This window comes from Equus asinus, chromosome X (assembly GCF_041296235.1).
Source record: "Equus asinus isolate D_3611 breed Donkey chromosome X, EquAss-T2T_v2, whole genome shotgun sequence".
Classification (NCBI taxonomy): domain Eukaryota; kingdom Metazoa; phylum Chordata; class Mammalia; order Perissodactyla; family Equidae; genus Equus; species Equus asinus.
The window spans coordinates 19186363-19213353 of record NC_091820.1 but is presented as its reverse complement, the minus strand read 5'-3'; the positions used below and the strand labels follow the sequence as shown (position 1 = coordinate 19213353).

Genomic DNA, 26991 nt, shown 5'->3' with positions numbered 1-26991 from the left:
GAGGAAATAACAGAAAAACAAAGCAATTGAGGCAGTCATAAAAGAAAAATATTCATGAAATTAGAATTCTCCGCTCACTAAAATTAAACCCATATACATAAGAAGGGATGATTATAAAAATGAATAAGTAAAGCAACTTCAGGTGGCAAATATACCATTTTCCATTATATGTGTTTCTCATTTCTTTTCCTTCTTGCTCCATCTTTCCTCAACTCATTTTTCTCCCTTCCATCTCTCCCATGTATTTATTTTACTTCCCTTCCATTCTTGTTGTTTTCTGCCCCTTTGTTCTGATACAATATTCTCCATTTATGACTATGGAAATTTAGAAATTAATCCTCTGAATCTAGGATATAAAAGGATCAGGGCATAAATGAAAAAAGGGCTAGAAGGCCACAGTTAAGGAGGAAAGACAACTGGTTAAGGAGTCTCTGTGGATAGATAAAATGAATAAAAGAGCAGCTGCTCTGGAGCAGTGGAGGGAGAGGTTAGCTGGAGCAGGGTCCGCCCCAACTTCACAGGGTACTCTACCTCCATCTGGCCTCCTCCCAGCCCCCAGACCCCAATCCCCCAGGAGGTTCCTCAGAACATAAGAAACCCTACTCTAGTCCACTCTGCAGTTAAGGAATGAAGGTAGAGGGTTGGAATCAATTGAAGCCCAGTGAGATTAAATGACTTCACCAAGATCACACAGTTTGCACAGATTATGGTGCTCGCTAATTATTACTCTGAACGAATGCCACAAATCAAAATCGAAATCAGATATGCTTGCTAAAAACATAATGTAACACAAAATAAAAGAAAACAAATCCAGTATCTTGGCTCCTGGTCCAGAGAAAAGCAAACGAAGTTTTATAAAAGTCTTACCTAAAAATAAGCTATTCAGTCACTTAGTGCTTCTGGATGTGACTCAGACCAGGCTGAGATCAAGCAGTTCCCTAACTCATCAACGGTGTGTCACTAGCCAGGCCCTCAGAAAGACACATGGCTTTGTTCAACAAACACAAATGATCAATAAAGGCCAAAGAACCTTAAAAAATGTAGGAAATCTTAAAGCCATTTTAACTACATCTAGAAATAATAAAAAGAGTGTGTTTGCTTTAATTTCCATAGAACTTCTACAAAATGCTTTATATTTATTTCTTTTCAATATTCTCAATATTAACAACAAGCAATAAATCACTAATCTCCATTTTGCAGACGTGAAGATGAAAGCATTTAGTGGCAAGAGCACTGGTTACAAAATTTAAATCAGAGAGCAGAGTTGGGACACTTATTAGTTTTGTGACCTTGGGCAAGTCATTTAACCTCTGAGTTTCGGTTTCCTCATCAGTAAAATGAGGATAGTAGTATCTGCCATGCATACCTCACAGGACTGTTGTGATGATCAAATGGGAATGTATGGGAAGTGTTCTGAAAAACTGTAATGAGAGGTATCATTATTATTAGGACATATGAAAAAGGAGGCCCTGGCAGATTAAGTGACTTGCTCAAAGATAAACAAACACCATAAGTGTTAACAATCAGGGCTAAAATGCAATAGCCCTTCAATCTACCACTTAGCCCATGACCAAGGCTTGCTTGTGGCAAGATTAAGCTAGCAAATACTGTGCGCTTTTCTCCAAAGAGCTTAGTCTCTCTTTCAAGCACATTAATTATACTTAATGTTCTAATGAAGAAAGAATTATAACTTTGCATTTATCATTATCAAACTGAAATTACCTAGTATGAGTCAAGATTATCCCAAATTGTTAAGAAAAATAAACATATCCCCACTGGATTTAGAGACTGAAGAAAAGTTAAAATTAAAAATCACTAATATTTAATTTCCTGATACAGTTAATGCTGTTTCCTTAATATACTGCAATATAATCATTTCAAGTCCACTGGAAAACTCGTTAACATTTTATTTATAAGGGTAGCTAGTTACTGTGATATAAAACCATTTTACATTATAAAACCTAGCATAATCACTTTATGATGTTATATAATTGGAACCATCAATAATCCAAAATTGTGAATAATTTTTTTTTTCTATTTTCAGAACTACATGAATTTAATTTTCCTTGTATGGTTTGGGGAGTAAAGTAAGGCTCCATCTTCCTGAAGCAAAAGGCTCCTTTTGTCAATTTGTGAAAGACAGAGTTGTAAAAGTAGGATGGGGTCAGAACGTGGAGGGCCTTAGGTTTATATTTTACTTGCTGGGTAATGGAAAACAGAGAAATGACACGATCCATGTGTTATTTCACAATGAGTACTCTGATTGGGGGCTAGATAAAAGAGACTAAGGGCAAGGAAAATAATTTAAAAGTTATTGCAGACTAAGAATGAGATGACGGAGCCTGTCAATGTGGTAGGAAGTAGAATGAAGAGATGTAAGCAAGGAACATTTTCAAAGGGAGGACTAACAGGACTTAATGCTATAACTAGGCAAGATGAGATAACTGAAGATAACACTAAGGTTTCGATACTGCTGCTGTTACTGACAAGAATATGAGAGTTGGTTGTGAGAGAGTCAAATTTCTAAGGAGGGGAATAATAATGTGCTCACTTTAACATTTGTACACTCGACAGGATAACAAGATACTAAATGTGTATATCAATGCAAGAGTCTACAATTTGTCCACTTGATAAACAACTCCAAATGTGGTAGGTGGGAAGTGGAACAACCCAAGTAGTTATACCTGTTGCATCAAAAAATGAGTTTGGCTCTTGTGGTTGTAATTCAAGTCCATCTTCATCCATGGCCTTTAATTCTCATCAGTCACAGCTCCTAAATTAGGGAAAAAAGTAAAGCAAGTATTACTTTTTTTATATCATATATTAAAAACGTCATGTGCAAAAAGTCTCAACAAAATTTTGGCAACTCGAATTCGGCAATACATCAAAAGGATCATACATCACGATCAAGTGGGATTCACACCAGGGACACAGGGATGGTTCAACATCCACAAATCAATCAACATGATACACCACATCAACAAATTGTGGAATAAAAACCACATGATCATCTCAAGAGATACAGAGAAAGGGTTTGACAAGATCCAACAGCCATTTATGATAAAAACTCTTAACAAAATGGGGATAGAAGGAAATTACCTCAACATAATAAAGGCCATATATGACAAACCCACAGCCAACATCATACTCAATGGGCAAAAACTGAGCGCCATCCCCCTGAAAACAGGAACAAGACAAGGATGCCCACTATCACCACTCCTATTCAACATAGTACTGGAGGTTTTGGCCAGAGCAATTAGGCAAGAGGAAGGAATAAAAGGAATCCAAATAGGGAGTGAAGAAGTGAAACTCTCACTGCTTGCAGACATGATCTTATATAAGAAAACCCCAAAAAATCCATTGGAAAACTAATAGAAATAATTAACAACTACAGTAAAGTTGCAGGGTACAGAGTCAACTTACAAAAATTCAGTTGCTTTTCTATACTCCAATAACGAACTCACAGAAAGAGAACTCAAAAATATCATTCCATTTGCAATCGCAACTAAAAAAATTAAGTACCTAGGAATAAATTTAACCGAGGAGGTGAAGGACTTATACAATGAAAACTATAAGACATTACTGAGAGAAATTGATAATGACTTAAAGAGATGGAAAGAGATTCCTTGCTCATGGATTGGAAGAATAAACATAGTTAAAATGTCCATACTACCCAAAGCAATCTATAGATTCAATGCAATCCCTATCAGAATCCCAATGACATTTTTCACGGAAATAGAGCAAAGAATACTAAAATTCACATGGGGCAATCAAAGACCCCGAATTGCTAAGGCAATCCTCAGAAAAAAAGAACAAAGCAAGAGGGATCACAATCCCTCACTTCAAAATGTACTATAAAGCCATAGTGACCAAAACGGCATGGTACTGGTACAAAAACAGGCACACAGATCAATGGAACAGAACTGAAACCCCAGAAATAAAACCACACATCTACGGACAGCTAATCTTCGACAAAGGTGCCAAGAACATACAGCGGAGAAAAGATAGTCTCTTCAATAAATGGTGTTGGGAAAACTGGACAGCCACATGCAAAGAATGAAAGTAGACCATTATCTCACAACATACACAAAAATAAACTCAAAATGGATCAAAGACTTGAAGATACGTCCTGAAACTATATAACTCTTGGAAGATAATATTGGTAGTACATCTTTGACGTCGAACTAAAAAGGATCTTTTCAAATACCATGTCCTCTCAGACAAGGGAAACAAAAGAAAAAATAAACAAGTGGGAATTCATCAGACTAAAGAGCTTCTGCAACACAAAAGAAACTAGGATCAAAACAAAGAGACAACCCACCAACTGGGAGAAAATATTTGCAAGTCATATATCTGACAAGGGATTAATCTCCATAATATATAAGGAACTCACAAAAATGAACAATAAAAAAGCAAACAACTCGATCAAAAAGTGGGCAGAGAAGATGAACAGACATTTTTCCAAAGAAGATATACAGATGGCCAATAAACACATGAAAAGATGTTCAACATCACTAATCATCAGGGAAATGCAAATCAAAACTACACTAAGATGCCACCTTACGCCTGTTAAAATGGCTATAATCACTAAGACCAAAAATAACAAATGTTGGAGAGGGTGTGGAGAGAAGGGAACCCTCACACACTGCTGGTGGGAATGCAAACTGGTGCAATCACTATGGAAAACAGTATGGAAATTCCCCAAAAAACTAAAAATAGAAATACCATATGACCCAGCTATCCCACTACTGGGTATCTAAGCAAATAACTTGAAATCAACAATCCAAAGTAACATATGCACCCCTATGTTCAGGGCAGCACTATTCACAATGGCCAAGACATGGAAACAATCCAAGTGCCCACTGACCGATGATTAAAGATGTGTGTGTGTACACACACACACACACACACACACACACACACACACAATGGAATACTACTCAGCCAGAAAAAAAGACAAATTCATCCCATTTGCAATAACATGGAAGGACCTAGAGGGAATTATGAAAAGCAAAATAAGCCAGTCTGAGAAGGACAAACACCATATGATTTCACTCATATGTGGAATATAAATAAGTACTGGGAAAAAGAAAACAGTTCAGTGGTTACTAGGGGAAGGGGGGTTGGGGGGGCACTGGGGGTGAAGGGGAGCACTTACGTGGTGACAGTCAAGAAATAACGTACAACTGAAATCTCACATTGATGTAAACTATTATGAACTCAACAAAAAAAATGAAACAAACAAAATGTCATCATGATATTTAGATTTCTGAAACACTCAAAATTATATGACAGAAGAACATCTATCAAAATGATATATGGGCATCTATCTATATGACAAAGGAAGGCAGATAAATCAAACAAGTCACCTTTGCCTAGACTTTGTTTAATTGAGATACTGCTTACAAACATCAAGGGCACACATCTTGATGAATTTTGACACACACATAAACCTGCGTAACCACTATACTACCCAGATCAAGATACAGAACATTTCCAGCACCCCAGTACTCTCGTCTCCTCTCAGTCTGTACACCCGACACTCCCACAAGGATAACTGGTTTTATAAGCGTTCAACTTAAACACACTCTGTAGCTTACTGGGTGGAAATTTCTGTATGATTTTCATATTACTTCTCTAAATTTAATGTAGTCTGCTATCTTTTAACCAATACATTAAGCAACAGTAAAAATATGAAGTTCATAATTGTAGTAAACATCCTTTGGGATTTCTGCCTAACTCACAATGACCTCTCTTAACTAACCCTCCAATCTAGAGAAGCAAATTCCCACAGTGTATTTATACTCTCCTGGACATAGCTGATTGGCACTAGCTATAAAATGGTAAAACTAAGTTCATCTTTGAGCACAATAAAATCAAAGTCCTATCCTTGAGAATCTGAAACCATGAGCAAGGGTCAGTCAATCTCAGTCTCTCTCTCTTCTGGTGGCTGGAAGATAGGAGCTGAGGAAGGCCTTTTTCCAACTTCGGCTTAGACTAGTGAGATAAAGTTTACAAATAAAAAATAAAAAGAATCCCATGAATGTGCTGAGAAACAGAGTAGAGGGAGCAGGGAGGGGAGGCTTACCAATAGCTTTTTAGCTCCTGGTTCTAGACCTTTCTGAGGTCCAGCTACAGAACTTTATCTACCTTGGGTTTTTGCAAGACATCCCAATAACCTTAACACTCCCTTTTCTATGTAAGCCAAAAATTTACAACAAAAAGAACTTCAGCAATTAAATAATAGACTACTTAATAGTAATCACAGTTTCAAAAGAGCAGACATCAGGGACCGTGGTTTTCTCATGTTGTAAGTATTGCATAAACCTCCTTCCTCATAGGTTCCTTATCTCTACTTTCTCACTTTCTAATCCAACTTAAATGGATTAAATTATATACATCTTTCTTTTACCTTTATCATTTTTTGCTCATGATATAAGTGCTGCATGCTTCTTATTAAAATTTCAAACAACAGAAACAGTCATTTTTCTAAAGCATAAACTAGGTGATGTCATTCCACTGTTCAAAATGTTTAAGGGCTCCCTGCTACCTCCAGATGAAGCTCAAATTCCTATCATCTTCTAAGTTCCGGCACCAAACTATCTTTCCATCAGTTATCTCCCCTAACTTTCCTTCAAGTGCCTCCTCCCACCACCGCACGCAGCCAAACAAAAATGCCCAATGACCCCTAAGACCCCAACTCTATATTTGGCTCAGGGTTTCTTCTACTTGGAACACGTTTCCCCTCTCATCTCTGCTTGGACCTTTCCCCCAAATCCCCTTGCCTACAAACAAAGAGCTGAAAATGATCTCTCCCTTCTCTGAATTTGCACAGCACTTTTTCTTTTTTCTCTAATTGTGCTTTTTTGCTATAAATTATGGTTATTTATATGTCCTACTTTCAGATGCTAAACTTATATATATATTCCTTAAAGAAATATCCATGAGAATTAACCTTAATAAATGGATTTTCAACATGTCAACTCTGAGATATATCCTATTCATTTTCAAGAAAGAACATGTTTCATGTTATTTATTCAAACTGCTTCAAATTAAAAGGCTCAACAAACAAAAAAATTTTCAACTTCAAAAAATGGAAAGTGTACCTACTCTGCATAAGTTCTCACCGCTCTCTCCCCACAAAAATCACCTCTGGCCGTTATTCTTTTTCCCTCTTTAAAAATGTAATTACAAAATGATAAACGTAAATTAATCTTCTAAGCATAATGACATACTACTCTATGAAATTAAGCCAATTAGAAGGCAATAAATGGGTTTAATTAAGGTGTTTAAGGCCCCTCTCCTCAATTTCCCTACATAAACCCGATCCCATCAGCTCTAAAAATTTTCACCCTACACAATAACTCCTCTTTTCAGCATTCATCCTCCTCAGCTTTTCTATTAGAGTTTGACAGATAATCAATCCCCTCGATTCTGAAATTCTCTCCTTCCTCAGTTTCTTTAAGTGACACCCGAGATCTCCTCTCGCCTTCCCAACTGTTGTTTACTCTGCCTCCCCTCAACCATTACTGCAGCTTTGCCCAGGGGCGGACTCGGTCCTCTTCTGCTTTCTCTTTATTCCATGGTTTCAACTACCATTTACACAAAGATGATTCCCCAAATCCACATACTCAGGGTAGCACCTAACACTTCCACCAGACTGAATATCCTCATCGGGATAAAAAACTTTCTCCTGACATGACTGCTATGGCCTTTTCCTTCTTCCCTGCTTATATTCAGTCAGGTTGTCAGACCTTGTCTATTCCTTCTCCACAACTTCTCAGGAATCTATCCCTTTCTTTTTATTCCCACTGTCACCATTCACTCTTAGCTTCATATTTCCTGATCCCTGGGGAAACGAAAATAGCCTCTCAACTGGCCTTTTGTCCCTTTCTGCTACTCCCACAACAAGACCAGGAACCCTATTACAAGTAAGGGCTGCTGCCAAATATTGAGGCACTCCCTCCCTCAGCCTGTGGCCGGCAGACTAAGCCTCTGCTGATCACGGTGCTCCCCTGCTCAGAAAGTTTCAGCAGCTCCCAAGTCAGGGTGCTCAAAAATATTAAACCAAACTACCATATCAGACTTATGTGCTATTATTCCCATCATTTTACATCATATCCATTTCCTAACAGATATTCTGGCCCAAATGAAGGGTGTTCACTCACCTTATTTTGACTTAAGTGAGAAGTAACTGTTCAACAGTTTTGACTGGTTATTTTTCCTTCTATTTCATCACTATAAAAACTCAAATCGGGGAAAACTATGTTTTGTACTTCCAGGCAGAGATGCCTACACTTAACTTTGTAACCTTTGTGGAGTTAGAAGTAAATCTCTCTGGCAATCAAAATGATGCCGATGTTCTTGGAATTGAACCTATTAAGAAGAGTTCTCAGGATTGCGATAAAAAGTAAGGACAGGGAACAGGCACTGACATGGTGACTGAAAGTCACCTTTGCTGCAGGAACCAAGCCTAGAGACCAGTTGAATCTGAAGACAAATAAGCAGAATGGTACAGAGAACCAAGAATCTAACAATTTGGGTTAACACACAGTAACGTTTAGTCTGATTATCAAATGCCCTCACAACACTTCTGGGACCCCACTCCCACCTCAAGCTCAGTAAAATATTCTCTTCTTGGTTGCAGGAATCATGATCCTGAAAATACTGTGGAAGAATTCACAATAGAAAAACATACAGTTTTAAGAGAAATAATGGATTGAGAGAAACTCGGGAAACTCATAAAAATTTTCTTCCATTTCTTAAAATAAAGCAATAAAAATACCAGAGCAAATAAATAGGCATAGCAATGACATTTTATCTATCTTAGAGATAATGAATATAATTTATTTCTGTTTTCTATCTCCTGATGCCTAGACATTTTCATCATCTCCCTCTTGGGAAGTTAACAGGGTGCCTATATATTCACTTTGCTTTTTGCAGCTATTATACCTAAAAGAATCACTTTTCTGCTTTTGGTCTCTCAAAAACTCAACGCTTTTTAATTTTATGACTCAACTCTAGGTCCTCTCCCTAAGTCACACTCAGAAAACCAAATTGTATTATACATGGTAGACGGAATTGCTCAAGCTGCAGGAAAGGCAAACAAAAGCAGATCTGTCTACAACAGAATTTTTCTTAGAGGGTAATTGTAACTGGTGAAAATGTACATTTCAAGGCTAATTAATATCTTCCCCCTTAAGCTACATTTCTTTCCCAATTTTTTTTTTCTATGTTGTTCAATGTTAGCCATCATTTCTTCAGAGATCTAATTTTCAAATCTGGAATTATATTTCACTTGTCTTACCAATGCAGCCCTTAAATTAAATTTGTCTCAAAGCCAGTAACTCTTAAATTCATCATGTCCTCTTTATTTTCACTGCTACCGCTCTAATAAGCTCTGGTTGTCTTATATCCAGAGCGCTGCGGGCCCTTCCAATCAAGACTTGAGCTCTAAGACATTTTCTTCTGTTGTTTCTATAATTTCTTCCATTTTCTCTGTTCAGTCTTACTAGAATTTCTATTATAGGACGTAAGGATTCCTAAATCTAGCCTCCATATAGCTTTAACTTTCCTCCCATATTTTCTATCTTTGTCTTTCTACTACATTCTCAGAACCCCTAAACTCTATTCTAAGCTAGCTAATTTGATCTTCACTCCATCTACCCAATTTTTATTTAAAAGATATTTTAATACTACATAAACTTAACTTTCTTTTTCACAGCAATCTTTTCTGGGTTTTTTTTTTTTTTTTGGTGGATATAATATATCCCCAAATATCTCTGAGGATTTAAAGTTTATTCTGTACCCTATATTAAACTGTCTCCTCTGCCATTTCATTATTCAGTTGGTTGAATTTGGTGCCTCTCGTTCAGAGTGCTCGTTTTCCTCAAAAGCATGATTCCTCTAGGTTGTCCATTCATACTTGTAGATGAGGGTCTAGGCTAGAGTTACATTCTGATAGCTGGGGTGTATTTCCTCAGCCCAAGTGAGAATCCCTGTTTGCCTAGCAATGAACCTAAGTTCTGACCAGGGGTCTTGTCTAGAATGAGTCCATGGGAAGGAAAGAAACCACGTAACCAGCCACGCTTCCTTTAACGGTGGATGAGCATCACATCTTCCAGGTACTGGAGGTTCAATATTCTTCAGGATAGCTACAAGCTACCTAAGCACTGCCTCTACCTTTCTCCCCATGGTATCCACTTTGGAATTTCCTATGGACAAATTTGCAATTCAGAGAGCCGAATTTCTGGCATTACCTCAGAAGGAAAACCACTAGAAACATCTATACTGATAGGTAAGTAGCTTAGCTTTCCATAACTTTAATTATCTGGCTGTGCCCATGGTTTGCTCTAGGATGTTCTCTGAGAATATCCTTACTTTTGACATTGGGGATAACGCAGAATGACAATTTTTGGATGGTCCTCCCAACTTTCTGAATAGGGCCACAGGGTTACTAAGCTTTCCAGGGTTTTGCCATTAAGTGATTCCCAATTGCTTTATTCAACCAGAAATTCATCCTATTCTGGTCTGCAGGTGGCATATCTCTTGGGTTTTCTTGTTTCTCTGGATTTACTTTTATCATTTTTATATTTCTTCCTCAAAGTGATTTCAAAAGGAAGGAAAAGTAAATGTGTGTGTTTTCTAGTCTATCTTGAATTTGAAGTCATTATGAATTTGTATGTATCAAATAAAACAGCATGGAAATATGTAAAAACAAAAAAACTATGAGACAGAAATTTAAAAAATCAATAGTGTAGTGAAAGGTTACAACTCGTCAATACTTGACAGATCAAATACTCAAAAAATAAGGAAAGAGATATATATACATAATTAATATTAATCTAATAGTTTTAATTCAAATTCCATTCCCTAAGAAAATAATATTTTATTTTCAAACAACCTTGCCCCCCCCGCATCAAGAAGAGGAGAAAAATGCTTGCTGTGGTAAATGTCAGAGCCCCATCCCTTCTTGCCCTGTCCTACTTAAAACTTTTGTACACGTTGCTTAAAAATTCAATGCCAAGTTTTTGTTACAGATTAGTTTTTTCCATAAAACCATTTTTAGCCAATCAATGATTTCGAGGTTCTGTTTAAAGTCTAAGAGTTCAAACTTTCAAAATCTATTTAATTTGGTCCTAAAATGACAAGCCTGCTTAAAGCCTTATTTTTCTAAAGCCCCTATTCAAGCTCAGATTAAGAGTTGCCAAAATACCCTCTGAGTTCAGCTGTACTGATGTGCTGCAAACACTAAGCACTACACTTTTGAAGTGCCTTTGTCTTTAAGACTGTAGCTCAATGTTAGGAAATGCATACACTTTCTAACTAGATTTCGATATGTAACGCAGTACAGCCTCCTTAATGAAATATTGCTACTTAATGCACTCAATCATTTATCAACCCATGTTTATTACACAACACTCTACTGTATATCATAATGTACAACTCATCTCTTTGGATCACTCTTTTTGATTTTGTAGTGAAATTTTTAAAAAATAGTTTATTAGCTTCTGCTGAGATTTTGAACAGAAATCTATTCTCATGAAGTCTTCTACCTTTAGTTGCACGTGTACTGGTGTGGAGCGTGTGAAACACTTAACGTGATCAAAGGATGAAGGCAGTGTTTTGACATAACATCAAGTGGAGATTAATTTAAACTACATTATACACAGAATAGTTAAAGTAAGTAAAACTGTCTGGGAAAACTTTTTAAAAGGTTAATTTCTGTCAAATGCAATACATGATGAAGAAGGGTCGGTATTATCCGAAACTGTTTTCTTATCCTTTTCCTTTTTCTTGCACCTGCCATCTTTCCCAAAATTGGGCATTTACTTCATCCCTGAACTGGTCATCTCATAGTTGTTAATTTAGTAAGTGCTTTTCTCATCAAACTCCTTCTCAATGAGCAATATGCCTCCTTGTATTAGAAAAACTTTCCAATAATGCATTAGAATTTGGGGTGGTTTTTTTTTTAATTAAAGCATTCTTGCTTTCATGTTACTTTTATTCAAGCTAATAAGTACTTTCCTTAGTTTCCTAGTAACTAGTTGTAAAAACCATGTGTTACAGCTTTACAGTTTTTAAACTATTTTAAATATTCTTAAACTACAAAACTTCTTAAAATTACTGTCTTGCCAGATCACCAACGTGACTAATACTGACCCTACTCTTTCCCTCACCTACAGGAACACATGCTTCCTGTTATTGCTTTTCCTAAATACATTACATTGGGTCTGTGAGGTTCTGTAAACTCAGTGCTGACACTAACAATGTTCTCTGCACATCTTAAACACCAGCAAGAATATATCATCAGGCTTTTCAACAACTATAACAAATTTTTTAATTTTTAAGTTGACAGTTGCAGAATTATGGAGTGTTTTCACAGTGATCTTTTGCTAATGCAATTAGCAGTATGTTTTGTACTGTAACTTAATAAATCCTTTAATCACTAAAAAAAAAAAGAACAGGCTGGACAATGCAGGGGCTGGTTTGCAATATACCTGCTCCTAACATGACCAACAATGGGCACGCTCATTGAATATGAGCTCCAGGCTGAGTAGCAGCAGCAGTAATTCCATGATCATTCCCTGGAGCATAGCTAAGGAAGCAGCTAATTCATATCTCCCCCCCCCCCCCGAACCCCAAACCTGGCCTTTTTCAGGGGTTTGGAGAGATAGTAAAATACCACTAGATAATAAGCTAGAAGAGGAAGGGAAACTGGGGAAAAGCACAAACATACATAACTTGAAATGAGAAAGAAAAAAAATACAGAAAAAAATGAAAAAACTTGGAAGAAAATAGTCCATAATTCTATGCTAGTACATTGAGGGGAAATGCAAGTTATCAGTATTAACTCAGTAAGAGATAGAAAACCCAATCACGATGAAATTGGGGGGAAAAAAAGAAAGTTGTCTATTACCCTTTCAAAAAGCTCCAGGCTTTCCCCAAAGCAATCCGAACTATGCCAGAGCACAGAGAAGGAAAGCTTTCTCAATTCCTCTTACAAAACTAATTTACCATTTTTAAAAAACCTAACAAAAATAACAGAACTAAACTACAAACTTGGTTAATTATGAATCCCCAAGTCAAGTCTTCGCAAATGTGATCCATCATGTAAAAACATATATACACATGTATATACATAGACCTTGACAAAGTATGATTATTTTAGAATTCAAGGATGGAGCCAAGTAATGGCCCAAATTAACAGATCAAAAAAGGAAAATCCTGATTTTAATAGATGTTGAAAAGTTGAAATTCAACATTTATTTTTTATCTACAACAAACTACTCAAATTGGAATAGAAGGATATTTTCTTAACTGTTAAAAAAAAGACAATAAATAGGAATGAAATACTAATACTGCTACAACATGGATGACCCTTCAAAACATTATGCTAAGTGCAAGAAGCCAGAAACAAAAGACCGCATATTATAGGATTCCATTTATATGAAATGTCAAGAATAGGCAAATCTATACAGACGAAAGCAGATTAGTGGTTGCCAGGGGCGGGGCTGGGGGAAGAACGATTGCTAATGGGCACAAGGTTTCTCTTGGGGGCGATAAAATGTTCTAAAATTAGTGGTGATGGCTGCACAACTCTGAATCTACTAAAAACCACTGAACTGTACATTTTAAAGGGTTCATTTTATATCTGAATAAAGCTGTTATAAAATACCCAAGTATATGCAAATCTTAAACTAGTTCATGTTACAACATGTGTTTTTGGATGGGAGAATGATGTCAGTATCACAAAAAGTATTACAAAAAGACGTAATAAAACTAAGGTAAAACACTAAAAGTATTCCTTCCAAAGTCAAAATCAAGACAAGGATGCCCATTAACACTATTATTATTTAAGATTGTATGGGAATTGATAGCCAATGCAGTTAGGTAAGATAATGAAACGTAAGATATAATTATTATTACTTGAAAGAAATTGTACTTATTTATATATGATCTATTTAGGAAATCCAAGAGAATAAACTGAAAAATTAATCAGTATGTACCAGTGTGCTGGTACAAAATTAATATACTTGAAGACAAAAACTTTCTTACATAACACTTAAGAATGGGAAATCCTATTGATAAGAATAATTGAAAACTCTACTAAATGGAATTACAAAAAAAGACAAATATGTAGAGAAATCAATTTTGCTGTTGGATCAGTAGTATCAATTCTCCCTTAATTACCCTCTACATTCAGCCCAAATCCCAGTACACTTTTGTTGTAAATCAACTGACCTTATACATCTAGGTCTGCTTTTGGACTCTATTCTGTTCCATTGATCTGGCTTTGTGCCCACTGTTTTAATCACTATAACTTTATAATAAGCTTTGATATAATGGTAGTGTAAGTCTTCCCATTTTTCTTTCAAGACTGCCTTTGCTATTCCTGGCCCTTCACGTTTCCATATAAATTTGAGAACTGATCTATCAAAAAAAAAATTCCTGTTGGGGTTTTGATTGAAATTGCATTGAATCTCTTTATATCAGAACTGACATCTTTATAATATTGACACTTCCAATCCATGAACAACGTATCTCTCCCCATTAATTTAGTTCTTCTTTCATTTCTCTTAGTAAGGCTTTTTCTAAAGGTCTTAGAATGCTTTGTTGAATCCATTTCAAGGTATTAGACGTTCTCTGACCTTATTATAAATTGTACTGGCTTTTTTAAATTTATTTTTTTAATTCTAGTAGCTTTATTTATTCTTATTTTTTTATTTCATTTTGTTTCTTTGTGAGGAAGATTGGCCCTGAGCTAACATCTGTTGCCAATCATCCTCTTTTCGCTTGGGGAAGATTGTCACTGAGCTAACATCTGTGCCAATCTTCCTCCATTTTATGTGGGATGCCACCACAGTGTGGCTTGTCAAGCAGTGCTAGGCCCGGACCTGGGATCCAAACCTGTGAACCACGGGCTGCCGAAGCAGAGCACACAAACTTAACCACTATGCTATGGGGCCGGCTCCTGTACCAACTTTTAAATTTGATTTTCAAATTGTCTGTTGTTAGTGTAGAGAAATACATTTGATTTTTACATATCAATCAATGTTCCCCAACTATAATGCAATAAAATTAGAAATAAATGTCACAGATAGTAACAGCAAAAAAATATATATATATCATAAATGTGAAAACAAAGTTCTAAATAATTTAATGGGCAATAGGAAAACTATGAAAATCACAATATATTTAGAACTAAACAATAAAAATCAATTCATGTCAAAATCACGGCATCTAGTTATAGCTCTGAGGAAAATTTATAGTTTTAAAAGCATATATTATAAGAGTAAAGATTAAATACGCATGAGCTAAATCTCCAACTTAAATTTTTTAAATGTCAGAATAAATGCAAATAAAGTAGAAGGAAAGAATATTAACCATATGAGCAGAAACAGAAAGGTCAATAAAAAGAACAATTTGAAAAGTCTTAATACAAGCAAGCTACTGGCAGTACTCATCAGAAAAAAGGGAACAAATTAATGAAATTAGACAATTTAGTCATTAGAGAAACTTCTATTTTATACCAATGTTTGAAAATTTGTATTTTTCTAGAATATCGTTCATTTTGTATAAATTTTAAAAACTCACGGAAAGCCAAAAAGACTTATAACCATGAAAGAAACTATTAATAAATCAAAAACCAACTCACAGACAAGACACCAGGCAGTTTCACAGATGAATTCTATCTAACTTTCAAGAAACGGATTATCTCTATTAAATACAACGTGTTTCAAAAAAGAAATATTCCCAGCCCATCTCACGAAGTCAGCATAACCTTGTTATCAAAACAAGACAAAGACTACATGAGAAAGGCAAAGTACATGGCAATAACAAAGGGATGCAAACATCCAGGGAATCCAAAGACAGTTTAAAACAGAAAATCTATGAATGCATCACACCAATAGATGTGGCAAAAGCATTACAAAATCAACTTTTGTTCATGATGAAAACTCTAAAATGATAAGTAGAAGAGAACATAAACTGATAAATAATATGTATGCCCTCTAAAAAAAACCCACTACAATACCATACTTAATGATAAAATATTAGAAGCATTCCACTGAAGTACCTAGGCAAGGATGCCCATTATCAATGCTTCTATTCAACACTGTGCTAGAGGCATTAGTCAATGTAGGGGGAAAGAAAGAAAGAAACAAACATGAGGCAAAAAGGAATCGAAAAGAAGAAATAAAACTTCATTATTGACACACAACTACTTAGAAAATACAAAAAAAAATTATAAACTGTTACTACTCCCACATTTCATTGAATCTAAAGATACCAATTGTAAGATGTATCCTTATTTCACATACAACTAAAAAAAAAATTGCCAATTACACTGATGCCATATTTTATTATCTAGAATTTTCATTTTAGATTTAGAGACAATTCTTTCAGACTTAGACATATTTTTATCATATCTTGTACATATACAAAAAGAAAAAATAAAAGCAAAAGAAACTGGTAGGGTACCCCTAAAACTAGATATTCAGGGTCCTACTATGGATTGCTTTTCTACCCAATGCTATCCAATCTTTGCCCAACAATATTGTCCTCTGCCGACAAGAGTGTCCGTGATACAGCATTTCTTAAAATGCTCCATTATTATCTATGGGATTTGCTTTCCAGTCAGACACACACTCTGCAATTTCTTTTGCCTTCAGTTGTATTGTTTGGCATGAAATAACAACACAACGATACACATACTCATTTAAGTGATGACAAAATGAAAAGTCTTGACCAAGTTTGTGCCTGTGCAGGCAATGATAACTATATCATGACTGCTGCCAAGACAACGGTGATTATAGGACACCATCAATTGAAGATCTGTTTTGATTTCAGAGATGTTAAAATGTAGGGGGGAAAAGTGCATCTCAGAATCTATGAAATATGGTCATATGAGAGTTCAGCAAGGTTACATGATCAATACATGTAAGTCCACAGTGTTCCCTATACATCAGCAATAACTAAATAGAAATAACTACTAAAAGAAAATTCTATTAACAAAACTTACACAATATCTAGCAAAAAATCTAACAAAAGTTTGTGCAAGAATGTTATGAAAAGCAATAGAGCATGGCCAGATTCAAATCGCAGCTCCACTACTTAGCATACGTCTATGATATGTATCTATATATTTATTCTATAAATTTGATGCAAATATAATAAAAATCCAACAGTTTTTCATAGAAATTGACAAACTGACCCAAAAATAAACAAAGGGAGGAAAATAGCTTTAAGAATCCTGAAGAAAAAGAACATACATTAAGACTGAATTATAAAGGCATCATTATTAAATCAGAGTAGTATAGAGATAGACCAATGAAACAAAAAGCAAGAAACTAGAAACAGATGTGTATATGTGAGAAAATGATAAACCTCAAGAGTTGCATTATTAATCAGTGGGGAGAAAGGCTGAACTACTTGGCAAAGCCACATTAAAAAGATAAAATTAGATCCCTACATCACACAATAGAGAAAAAAAATTCCAGATGAATTCATGACCTAAATATGAAAAGGCACAGTATCATTATGATCTTGGGGTAAGGGAAGAATTTCTTGCAGACACAAGAAAACCTAAGCCAGAAGTGAAAAAAAAAAACCCTGACAAAACTGATTCCTTTCATATTAAGAAGTTCTACACAAAAAATATTCCATAAACAAAGCTAAAAGATAAGCCACAGACCAGGGAATGGTATTTTCAGTGTGTATAATTACAAATCAATTAGTGTTCAGAATATAAAAATATCCATAAACCAATGAGAAAAAGGCAACAATCCAATAGAAAAATGGACCAATGATAGGCACAAGCAAGTTACAAAAAATTCAAACGGCCAACGAATACGTGGGAAAAAAAGCTCAACCTCACTAGTAATCTAAGAAATGCAAAAGCAAAACAGTAATGAGATATCGTTTATATCCAACAGACTCGAAAATTGCAAAGTCTAATCTTTTGGCAGTGGTCTGGAGAAAGAGAGGCTCATACACAGCTGGTGGGAGTGTCAAATGGAATACAATTTGACAATGTGGCAAGTCCCAGTAAAGCTGACAAAGGTACAGACTCCTGAATGTAGCAATTCTATTTCTATAATCCCAAGAGAGAAGAACCCTGTATAAGGATGTCCACAGTAGCATTATTTGAAATTGCAGAAAACTGCAAACAACCTAATGGCCCCTCCGTAAGAAGAGATAAATAAACCACAGTATATTTATACTTTGAAATACAAGTAAAATGAATGAACTCCATCAACAGTTTTCAAACTTCTCGGTCTCAGGACCCCTTTGCATTTTTAAAAGTTGAGGACGCCAAAGAGTTTTTGTTTACGTGGGTTCTAGCTATAGATATTTATATTAAAAATTAAATCTGAAACATTTACAAAATATTTATTAATTCATAAAAAATTATAAACCCACTGTATATAAACACAAATAACATTTATTTTAAAATAACTTTCTCAAAACAAAAAAAAAACTAGTGAAAGGGTAGCATTGTTTTACATTTTTGCAACTCTCTTTAAAGACAGGCTTAATAGAGGACAGCTGGATTCCCAGAACTGCTTCAATCTCTTATGACATCATGTGCCGTGTGACCTCTGTACAGTACTCAAGCAGCGTACAGAAGAACACAGCCGGAAGAATCTCAGGGATCTCTGGGAAATCCTGGAGCATACTCGGAGAAACCACTGAACTAGATCCACATACAACACGAATAAATCTCAAAAAAACACTGCTAAGTGAAAAAATACATACAAAATGACACACACGGTAGGATACCATTTCCGTAAAGTTAAAACACAGAGAGCTATACTTGATATTGTGTTTGGTACATACATATTAGGACAGTGGTTACTTGTGGCAAAGACGAGACAGGAAAGGGATAGGTGAGCACACTTTAACAGGATTTGTGAGGTTTTCTTTCTTTAAACAAACAAGTTATGAAGCAAATACGTAATAAAATATTGAGACTTGTTAAATCTGGGTAATACTCGCTTTTCAGTAATTCTGAAATAGTTCACAAATTAAAAATTTTAAATATATATTTTTTAAAATCCTAATGGCTGTATACTTCAAGCCACTTAGTTTCCTCAAAGTGTACCTCCCTTTGAGTAAAATATAGTTACAAGATACCTGGATTTTATAAAAAGTTGCTTGGAAAAATAATTTGACTGGAGTAAGAATAGACTGGCAACATTAACTTCAGTGAGTTAAGCAGTGGAGGTGGGGTGGGGGTCACTCAGCTCAGGTGGTGTGCCTTAATACGTACACCCCTTGGTCAAAGGACACAGGCTCGAACAGTTGAAAACTATCTAACTACATAAAATTGTCTCCACCCAATAATTGAGATAATTGTTTTTAGAGATAATGACCATGTGCCAGGTACTGCTCAGAGATAAGAACAAATGAGAACCTGTCTCTACAGCGTTTTGAAAAGATGACAAAAATATAAACACACAGTTAAAACATAATAGGTTAAATGCTAAATTAAAGATGTCCACATTGTTACACGAGACAGAGAAGAAACAATGAGCCCGGAAAAATGATGGTGCTATTAACAGAAAGAAAGCTAGCTGGTTTAGAGGCTGTGGGTTACCAAAAAAAAAAGATTTTCAATAAATATACTAGGCATCTACTATGTGCCAGATAAATTTGGTTTCAGCCATGTTCAGACAGAGGACACCTGGGTGGAGATGGTCAGTAGGCCACTGGAAATGCTAGACGAGAAACTAGAAGAGAGGGTGGGCACGTTAAAGGACACCAACATCAGCGGAGAAGATTCGAGAAAAAACAACAGAGGATTGACCTTGAGTGAAATCCCATGGTAGAAGACACAGAAGGCACAGAGAGTTTCTGAAACAGAACACTTTTATATGACACACTGCTGACATGCTGTGGAACAGTTTCCCAGTTTGGGAAATACTGGATTTAGGAATAAGTAGGATGAGAAGAAAGAAAAGTACTGGTGAAAGGAGAGAGAAGAGGTGAGGTTTTTGTAAGATGAGCAAATCTAGAGATGTTTACAAGGAGAGCGAAAGACACCAGCAGATTAGAGGGAATGATGCAAGCGGCAGAATCACTGACAGAGCGCTGTCCTTTGGGACGGGAGCAGCACACAGGCAGAGCAGCTGGGCCTCAAGGAGGCCAATTCTTCCTGCAGTGAGAGAACAGGAGGAAAGCCTAGGCAGAGGGAGGAAGAACATGAAGTAGAAGGAGGGAAACTCAACGGCTTAGATCAGATGGTGGTCTTTCTGGTTTTCGTAAAAGATTAGGCCATCTCTGCTGAGGCTGAGGAGTTTCAAGGACAGGTTGAGGAGTTTAAGAGTGAAAAAGAAAGTCTGGAATCACCAGTGTGCGTAAACACAAATAATACAAACAAGGTCATCACTGACAAGTCCAGATGTGCTTGGAGAGGAAGCATTTACAAAAAGCAATGTGGAAAAAAAAATTTTTTTTAATGCACTGTGAGCTGGTTTTTAAAAAAAGAAACTTACATCTATCTGAAACATATGCATAAATTAAAAACTAACGCTTCATTAATCCAGGATGGTTGGGTAATAAGGTGCTCCACCAGTCAGTTTTCCAGAGCGTCAAGGTCTACCCTTCAGGCAAAAAGCATTGTATATTTAACTGTTTTGGATAGAAATCCTTCTAAACTATACACTTATCTCTCTTCTTAATTATACAACTTGAGTCTAACAATCTATCTTGCACATTCACTCTTGCCGTTCTAGAACATCTACCGCTGCTGTACTGCACGTGCAGCAATACAATTCTCTTTTTTCTTTTTAACTCTTCCATGTCTTTCCCAGCTATCAAGATATATAAAGCGACTGGTTCTTCTGAGTTTATGTTTACCTTTACCACCTCAACAACCACAGCCCGCCTTAGCAACTTGGGCCTCCTACAATGAACTGTTTCTCAAACTTTTTGTAACCATGGCCCTTTATGATAAACATGAGAATCTCCAGTTCCCTCCCACCGTCACCTGGAGCATGACTGCTCTGACCTGTGGCAGTCTAAGAAAATGGAAAAACAAGTTTCTAAAGAATACTTAACGCTACCTACAGATTTCTATCTTAAAATTCTAGGAAACACATTCCCCAAATGTGCATCTAGGATAGTCAAATATTAATCAAAACATGAGAAGGCCTGGCTTAGCAAACAGCTTTAGTTACCTTCTCAAACAAAGAGATGGTTACTCTCACCAGGAAGAACAGGGATTGCAAAAGGCCATCTGAAGGCCACTGCCTTTTTAGTAATTACTCTTCTAATCCACTTTTCAAAACTGACTTCTTAAATTACCGTGGGAATACCTACAGCTTCATTCCTCATTTTCGTAAAGAAACCCACAGCACTAGTCCTGTAATTTTCAACCATGGTAAAAATTAGAAACCCCTCCCTATTTGTTTACTACATCTGAGCAAAAGGTGATTTGGAGTGAGAAGTTCGGCTAGAAAAAAGGAGCAGCTGTCTAGTGGAGATGGACCAAGCAAAAAGTAGCCAAATTGGCTTAACTTCTCAACATTCTTGATCATCACTCCGGTAGTGGGAACACTGATCAACTTGCTACTCTCATTATTTCTCAACTTTGAAACTTTTCTTAATCCAATGTAACTGCTAAGTGAATATAAAGCCCGGCTCAGGTGTGTCATCACCGTGCCATCTCAGGGCTCCCTTGCCCTCCCCCATAAGCATAAGCCTCCCCACCTGGCCAGCAAGCTCTTCCACCATCTACCTTTTCTAGCCAGAATTCCCACCACTCCCCTACCCACCCCATCATCTCCAGTCAAAGTGTAACCACTGGCTGTTTTCTGAAGGAGCCTCACCCTTGAAATGCCCTTTCCCCACCCCCACCTCTGCCTAACAAAGTCCTACCCATCCTTCAGTAACCTTCTCAAAATGTCACCTATTTCAGGAACCCTCTCCTGACGCTCCAAATGGAAACCTTGCGGTCCTCCGAAGCCCCAGTAATTGCCTGTGCCTTTCCCGCAGCACTTTAAGTGCATTTCACCTTGTCTCATCTGCCTCTGACCAACAACTTCTCGCAGCCACCGTCTGCATTACAAGAACCTTTCGAATCTTTCTTAGCACCCAGCGCAGTGCCTCGCCAACAAGGGGCTGCGAGATTACAGGCGAGTTGTACGGCAGGCAATCACAACTACCTTAAGGGATGCAATTCTACCTTAGAATTTTTCAAATCAAACAGGGGCTTCTAAATAACCATGAGAAGTACAGGAACAAAAAATACTGCACCACATGACGTTGTCCTTCAGTAAGGAGATAAAAAACTTTCTGCGCTTTCTTTACTCTTCGAAAAAAAGGAAACACTACCAAAACATCACTAATAGCTTCAAAACAGCTTTTCAAAAAACGTGTTTCCAAATAAACGAGCCGAGAAGCCTTCCAAATTTTATCCCTCGGTTTTTGTGTTGTGCAACTTGCGCTTTTTCCCCTATTGGATAACAGAGTGGTGAGAAACTTCGCATCAAATTTCATTTTTCTTTCTTTATTCAGATGCTTGGGAACGCAGTGATTGTTGGAAAACCACCGCATCGAAAGCACCCTAATAGCCACGTATGACTTGGCGTGAGTAAAAATAACATGTCTCAGGGTCCCATCTGCCGTGAGGAGCCCAGCAGCCCGGGCTGCCACCCGCCCCGCCGGCCCCCATCGGCTGCAAGCGCAGAGGGAAGGCGCGGGCCAGAGGCGCTGAGGGGCCAGACGTCCCCGGCGCCGGGCGGCAGCAATGGCCGCCTGCGGCAGCTGAGTTCCACTCCAGCGGAAGCAGCTGCAGCCAGTCACGGGGCTGCGGAAGGCAGGGCAGGAAGGTGGCGCTGCCGCCGAGCGCCTGCAGCCCGAGCGCCCATCATGGCGGCGAGGGCAATGGCCGCCGTGGGGAGCGAGCACGCCCCTCCGCGCGCACACGCTGCCGCGCCGGGCCTCCGGGGCCCGTCACCGGAGCCGCCGCCGCCGCCGCCCGCTCTCCGACCCCCCCTCACGGGCTGTAGCGGAATTTTCTCTTCAGACGCCGCCTTCAAGATGGCGGCTCCCCCTCCCGGCAACCCCTCAGTCGTCCCCTGCAGCAGGCGCCGAGCCGCCGCCATCTTGTCCCCCGTCCCTCCCCCCCTCGCTGATATTTACATAGCGAAAATCGGCCCGGCCGGCCTGCGGCCTTCACCTCACGCCTGCAGCCTTCGCCTCCCTGCCAGGCCTCGCCCCCGCGCGGTGCCCCGGGCCGGCCACGGCGCCGACCTGGGGCCCCTCAGCCGCCTCCCGGGCCACCGGGCGACCCTCCCCCAACCCCCGCCCGTTTACGGAGCGCGCCTCCGCCGCCGCTCGGGGCAGCCGGGCTCCTCCCCGGGCCTAACTGCGGCCTCCTCGGGGCCTGCTCGGCGCCGCGCGCCACACCGCCCGGCCTAGCGCGGAAGGGCGCCTTGCGGGCCGCCGACCAGGCCGGGACCAGGCCGCTGCGCGCGCGCTAGGCCCCGCGGCCGCGGCGGCGCCCGAAACTCACCGGACGGGCGTGCGGGCGGTCGGCGACGGTGGCGGGTGCTGCAGGCCGGCCTTTCTCTGGAGCACTGGGCCGGGCTCCGGCTGGTGGGGCGGGAGGAGGGAGGGAGGAGGGGCCGAGCTCGGAGCTGACAAAAAGCGGCCCAGCTCCCCGGCACGGGCCCGCCGTCAGCACGTCACGTCACCGCCCGGGAGAGAGACCCAGGAAAATGCGGAAGGGTAGATAGGCCCCCTCCTCCGCCCGGTGTGTACCCCTGGAGCCCCGGCTCGGCACCGCTCCCGCCCGCGACCGGGGAGCCCAGTGGCCTCGCTGCGGCGGGGTCTCCGGCGGCCGGAGTCTCCGTGACAGCGCCCCCCTTCTTTCCACCTCCTCCGCGCTCCCGCCCGCCGCCGCCGCCGCTACACACGCGCCGCTGCCGCCGCTTCGGCCGTAAAGGCTGCGCGGGGCCGCGGTCCGGCGACCCCGCGGAGAGGCAGGCGGCCCTTCCCAGCCCCGGCCCGGCCGCCCCCCACCATCTCCCGTGGGCCGCGGCCGCCCCCCGGGCCCTCCCCGGCGATCTACCGCCTCTCCGCGCCGGTCCTGGCCGAGGCGCCTGCTCGAGTTGTTTGCAGGCCCTCAGACCCCCGCCCGCAGTAAATGTGTTTTCTTCATCCCGGTGGCTGGAGAAGAAGATAAATTTAGCAACCCCCGCCGTCCCCTGCCTTTGCTTAAAAAAAAAAAAAAAAAAAACTTTGAAATAAAATGAAAATAGGCTTGCCAGTCTAAATGGGTGTATGGGCGAGAGAAGGGGGAGAAGGGTTATCCTGCAGCAACTACCAAACAGGTTTTTGGATTTTTTTTTTTAATAAGCGTTCAGTCAGAGAACCTAACTGATTTTATTAGTTTGCGGGAAAAAATGAGGAAGAGGGTTACATTTTGAAACTCGTTTCGCACGTTGCAATAAGCAGGAATTTTTGATATATTTTCTATATATCTGTGTTTCAGAGTTTAGGAGCCTATGAAATGTAGGTCTTGTGTAATTGTTTCATAATGATTTTTTTCACATTAATAAATATAGAGAGAGGTAGCAGAATGGGGTATGGATTCTTTTTTACAAACTGCTTAATCCTTTTAAAGTTTAAAAAGACTTAGGAGAGAAGGAAAAATAGCTATTTGATTAAACAAAGCGTTTATCAACTCCAAAAATGTGTATTTTGCGTTTTCATTAGTTTAAATTTTTAAGCTCTTTCCATACTGAACTTGGGACCCAAACTATGTTTAAAAGTTCCTAGTTAAACGTTAAATAGTGTAGTCTTTACATTAATCTGGACTCTGACATGCTTTATTTCTTCAGTTCACTAAATGTTAAAGACATTTTTAGACAGTAAAAAACACGAAAGTTATAAAACAAATAGCATATTGGTGTGAAATGCCTTTAAATACAGAGGACGTGTATTTTAGTTTCCTGTCATAACTTTTAAAACTCCCAGAATGCAAGCTGTCCTTTTCCTCAGACATCTTACAATTATAAAATGCTTTCAAAAAGGAAAAACAAAGGTATAGCAAGAAGAAATCCCTGAGAATGTACTGGATGGTAATTTTTCTCTCAAGGTTTTAGCTTTGATTGTTTTTTTCAAGCGATTAAATTTCCTTTCAAAAATGACAAATGACAACATGTCTTCCTTGTTTATAGAAAGTTCCATTGGGCTGTGATGTAGACTGTATTCACAGAAAGGTAAATAAAACTAATATTTTTTCAAGTAAAAAAAATGAAAAATAGTTTGCATACCCACACTAATATAATTTTTAAAATTTGATGACCAGCGTTTTAAGTACTTTCCAAGGGCCTCGGTTTAATGCTATGGTATGTCAGGAATGGGGTCTCATCATCCATGCAACTGTAAACAGCATGAACACAAAAACCTAATGTCAGCGTTCTTGTTAGTTCTTCCATAAGTACCAACAAATACTTCTAAGTCCACCAGTATAAAGCACTTAAGAAAAGTGTGTCAAGAAGCATAAGCAAAAAAGATGTTTCTTCAATTTAAAAGACCAGGAGTCGTTTAGGGATTGATATTTTTAAAGAGCCCTTTGCCATTGCTTTTCATACATAAAGAGACTGTTAACTTTGATGGGAAACAAGGAAAGGATGGCCTAGTTCTATTAATTATTTTGGATAAAACTTTACTGAAGTCCAAAAAAGATTATTCTATAGATGATTGTACAGATGAGGTCAACTATACTTTTCTTTGAGTTTTCACAAAAGGGAAAGTTAAGTTGTACTTCAAATCCATTTATGGAAGGCCGTAAAAAACAGTATGATAAAAATCATTTTACTAGAAGCACACAATATAAAATACTCATGATAAAGTGAAGGTGCAAAGGAAGTGTGAAGAGCAGAGATCAGAAATCATTAAATGTTATAATAAAATACAAAATACAGTTTATGAAAAGCTTCATGATAGGACCTTGAGAACACCTAAGATCACTGAAAGCGTTTGGTAATCAAGCACTGGGTGATTAAGCACCCGACACCTGGCCCTTAAATGACCTACTACAGCCTATCTTGCATTGATACTTTCGTTCATAGTTTTAGTGTCAGGGACCTACAGAATTCTGGGCACAGGGAGTAAAAAGATGTGCTTGGCCTTGGGGAACTGAATAAGTAGGCTGTCTGTCTATGGCAGAATAACAACATTCTTAAGTGCTTTCATTTCTCACTTAAATAAACACACAATAAACGGAAATTTTATTTAAGGAGATTGAGAGCAGAACATTTCAAAGGCATATGCTGTGAATACAAAATAGATGGTTTCAAAGCAGTCAAAGGGATTTTGGTTATGTGTTAAAATTTATTTGTTCCTTCAGAGCTATTACAGATAGTTAAAAGCATCTACTTAAGGTTTTGACAGTGTTGTAGTAACTTAACTAAAGATCTCTGACGTTTATAGGTCCTTGAGCCAGAAATAATGCAAGGCCTTTCGATCATTTTTCCAGAGAAAGATTAGTCCGAAAACAAGCTGTTAAAAACAAAAAGGAAGAAAAGAAAACAGAAGAAGAAGAAAAGAAAAGAAACTGTTGATTTTTCACTCCACATCACTGACTGATGGAAATCCAAATAGGAAACAATAAATTATTGGCTTATGAGAAAATATAGACCTTTTTGAATAAAGTTGTGGTAATTCATTATTTTATATCCCAAAGGTTACAAAATATTTACTTTCCCCTAGAAAGGCCCTAGTTTTATTGAACTACGTACACCGTATAAAAATTAACCATTTATCTGATATTTGATACTTAAGTTATCTCATACTTATTGTAACATGAGCAAATTGCATCATGTTGGACTTCAGCAGGCTGTAATTAAGGCCGAGTAAGAATCTTTAATCTGAGTCTTTAAGCCACACACCCTCCCCAAGGGAAATAATTTTAAAATTAACAATAACTGACAAATAGGTGATTTTCAAACAGTATTTTTCACATGGGTCATTAGT

At 38.5% G+C, this 26991-nt stretch overlaps 2 protein-coding genes across 10 annotated transcripts in view; one reads left to right on the top strand and one right to left on the bottom strand.

The window, feature by feature from the left end:
• The window catches only part of ZFX (zinc finger protein X-linked), a 59662-nt gene that overhangs the window by 28789 nt on the left and 3882 nt on the right, over positions 1–26991 (bottom strand). For 2 of the 7 annotated variants that reach the window (XM_044763356.2, XM_070501904.1), the window contains exon 2: positions 2685–2773. In XM_044763356.2, the coding sequence (XP_044619291.1) occupies positions 2685–2745 (61 nt within the window). In that variant the 5' untranslated portion in view covers positions 2746–2773. Of the gene's footprint in view, positions 1–1366; positions 1422–2684; positions 2774–23521; positions 24010–24079; positions 24131–26991 lie in introns of those variants that run through there. The other 5 variants (XM_044763358.2, XM_070501903.1, XM_044763355.2 and 2 more) reach the window with 5 other exon arrangements.
• LOC123282432 (transcription initiation factor TFIID subunit 4-like) lies at positions 10123–26663 on the top strand. 3 transcript variants are annotated; one of them, XR_011499597.1, is made up of 4 exons: positions 10172–10297; positions 22522–22593; positions 25191–25232; positions 26495–26662. XR_011499597.1 is itself a non-coding variant. In XM_070501905.1 (2 exons), exon 2 carries the CDS (start codon positions 22609–22611, stop codon positions 23425–23427), a length of 819 nt encoding a protein of 272 aa, XP_070358006.1. In that variant the 5' UTR covers positions 10172–10297; positions 22522–22608; the 3' UTR covers positions 23428–23515. The 3 variants fall into 3 exon arrangements, 1 of the variants encoding a protein (XP_070358006.1); XR_011499598.1 differs by lacking the exon at positions 25191–25232 and having other exon boundaries at positions 10123–10297; positions 26495–26663; XM_070501905.1 differs by lacking the exons at positions 25191–25232; positions 26495–26662 and having other exon boundaries at positions 22522–23515.

Excerpts from the sequence above, each read along its gene's own strand:
- LOC123282432 (XM_070501905.1), top strand. The coding sequence starts at position 22,609 with ATGTCTCAGGGTCCCATCTGCCGTGAGGAGCCCAGCAGCCCGGGCTGC.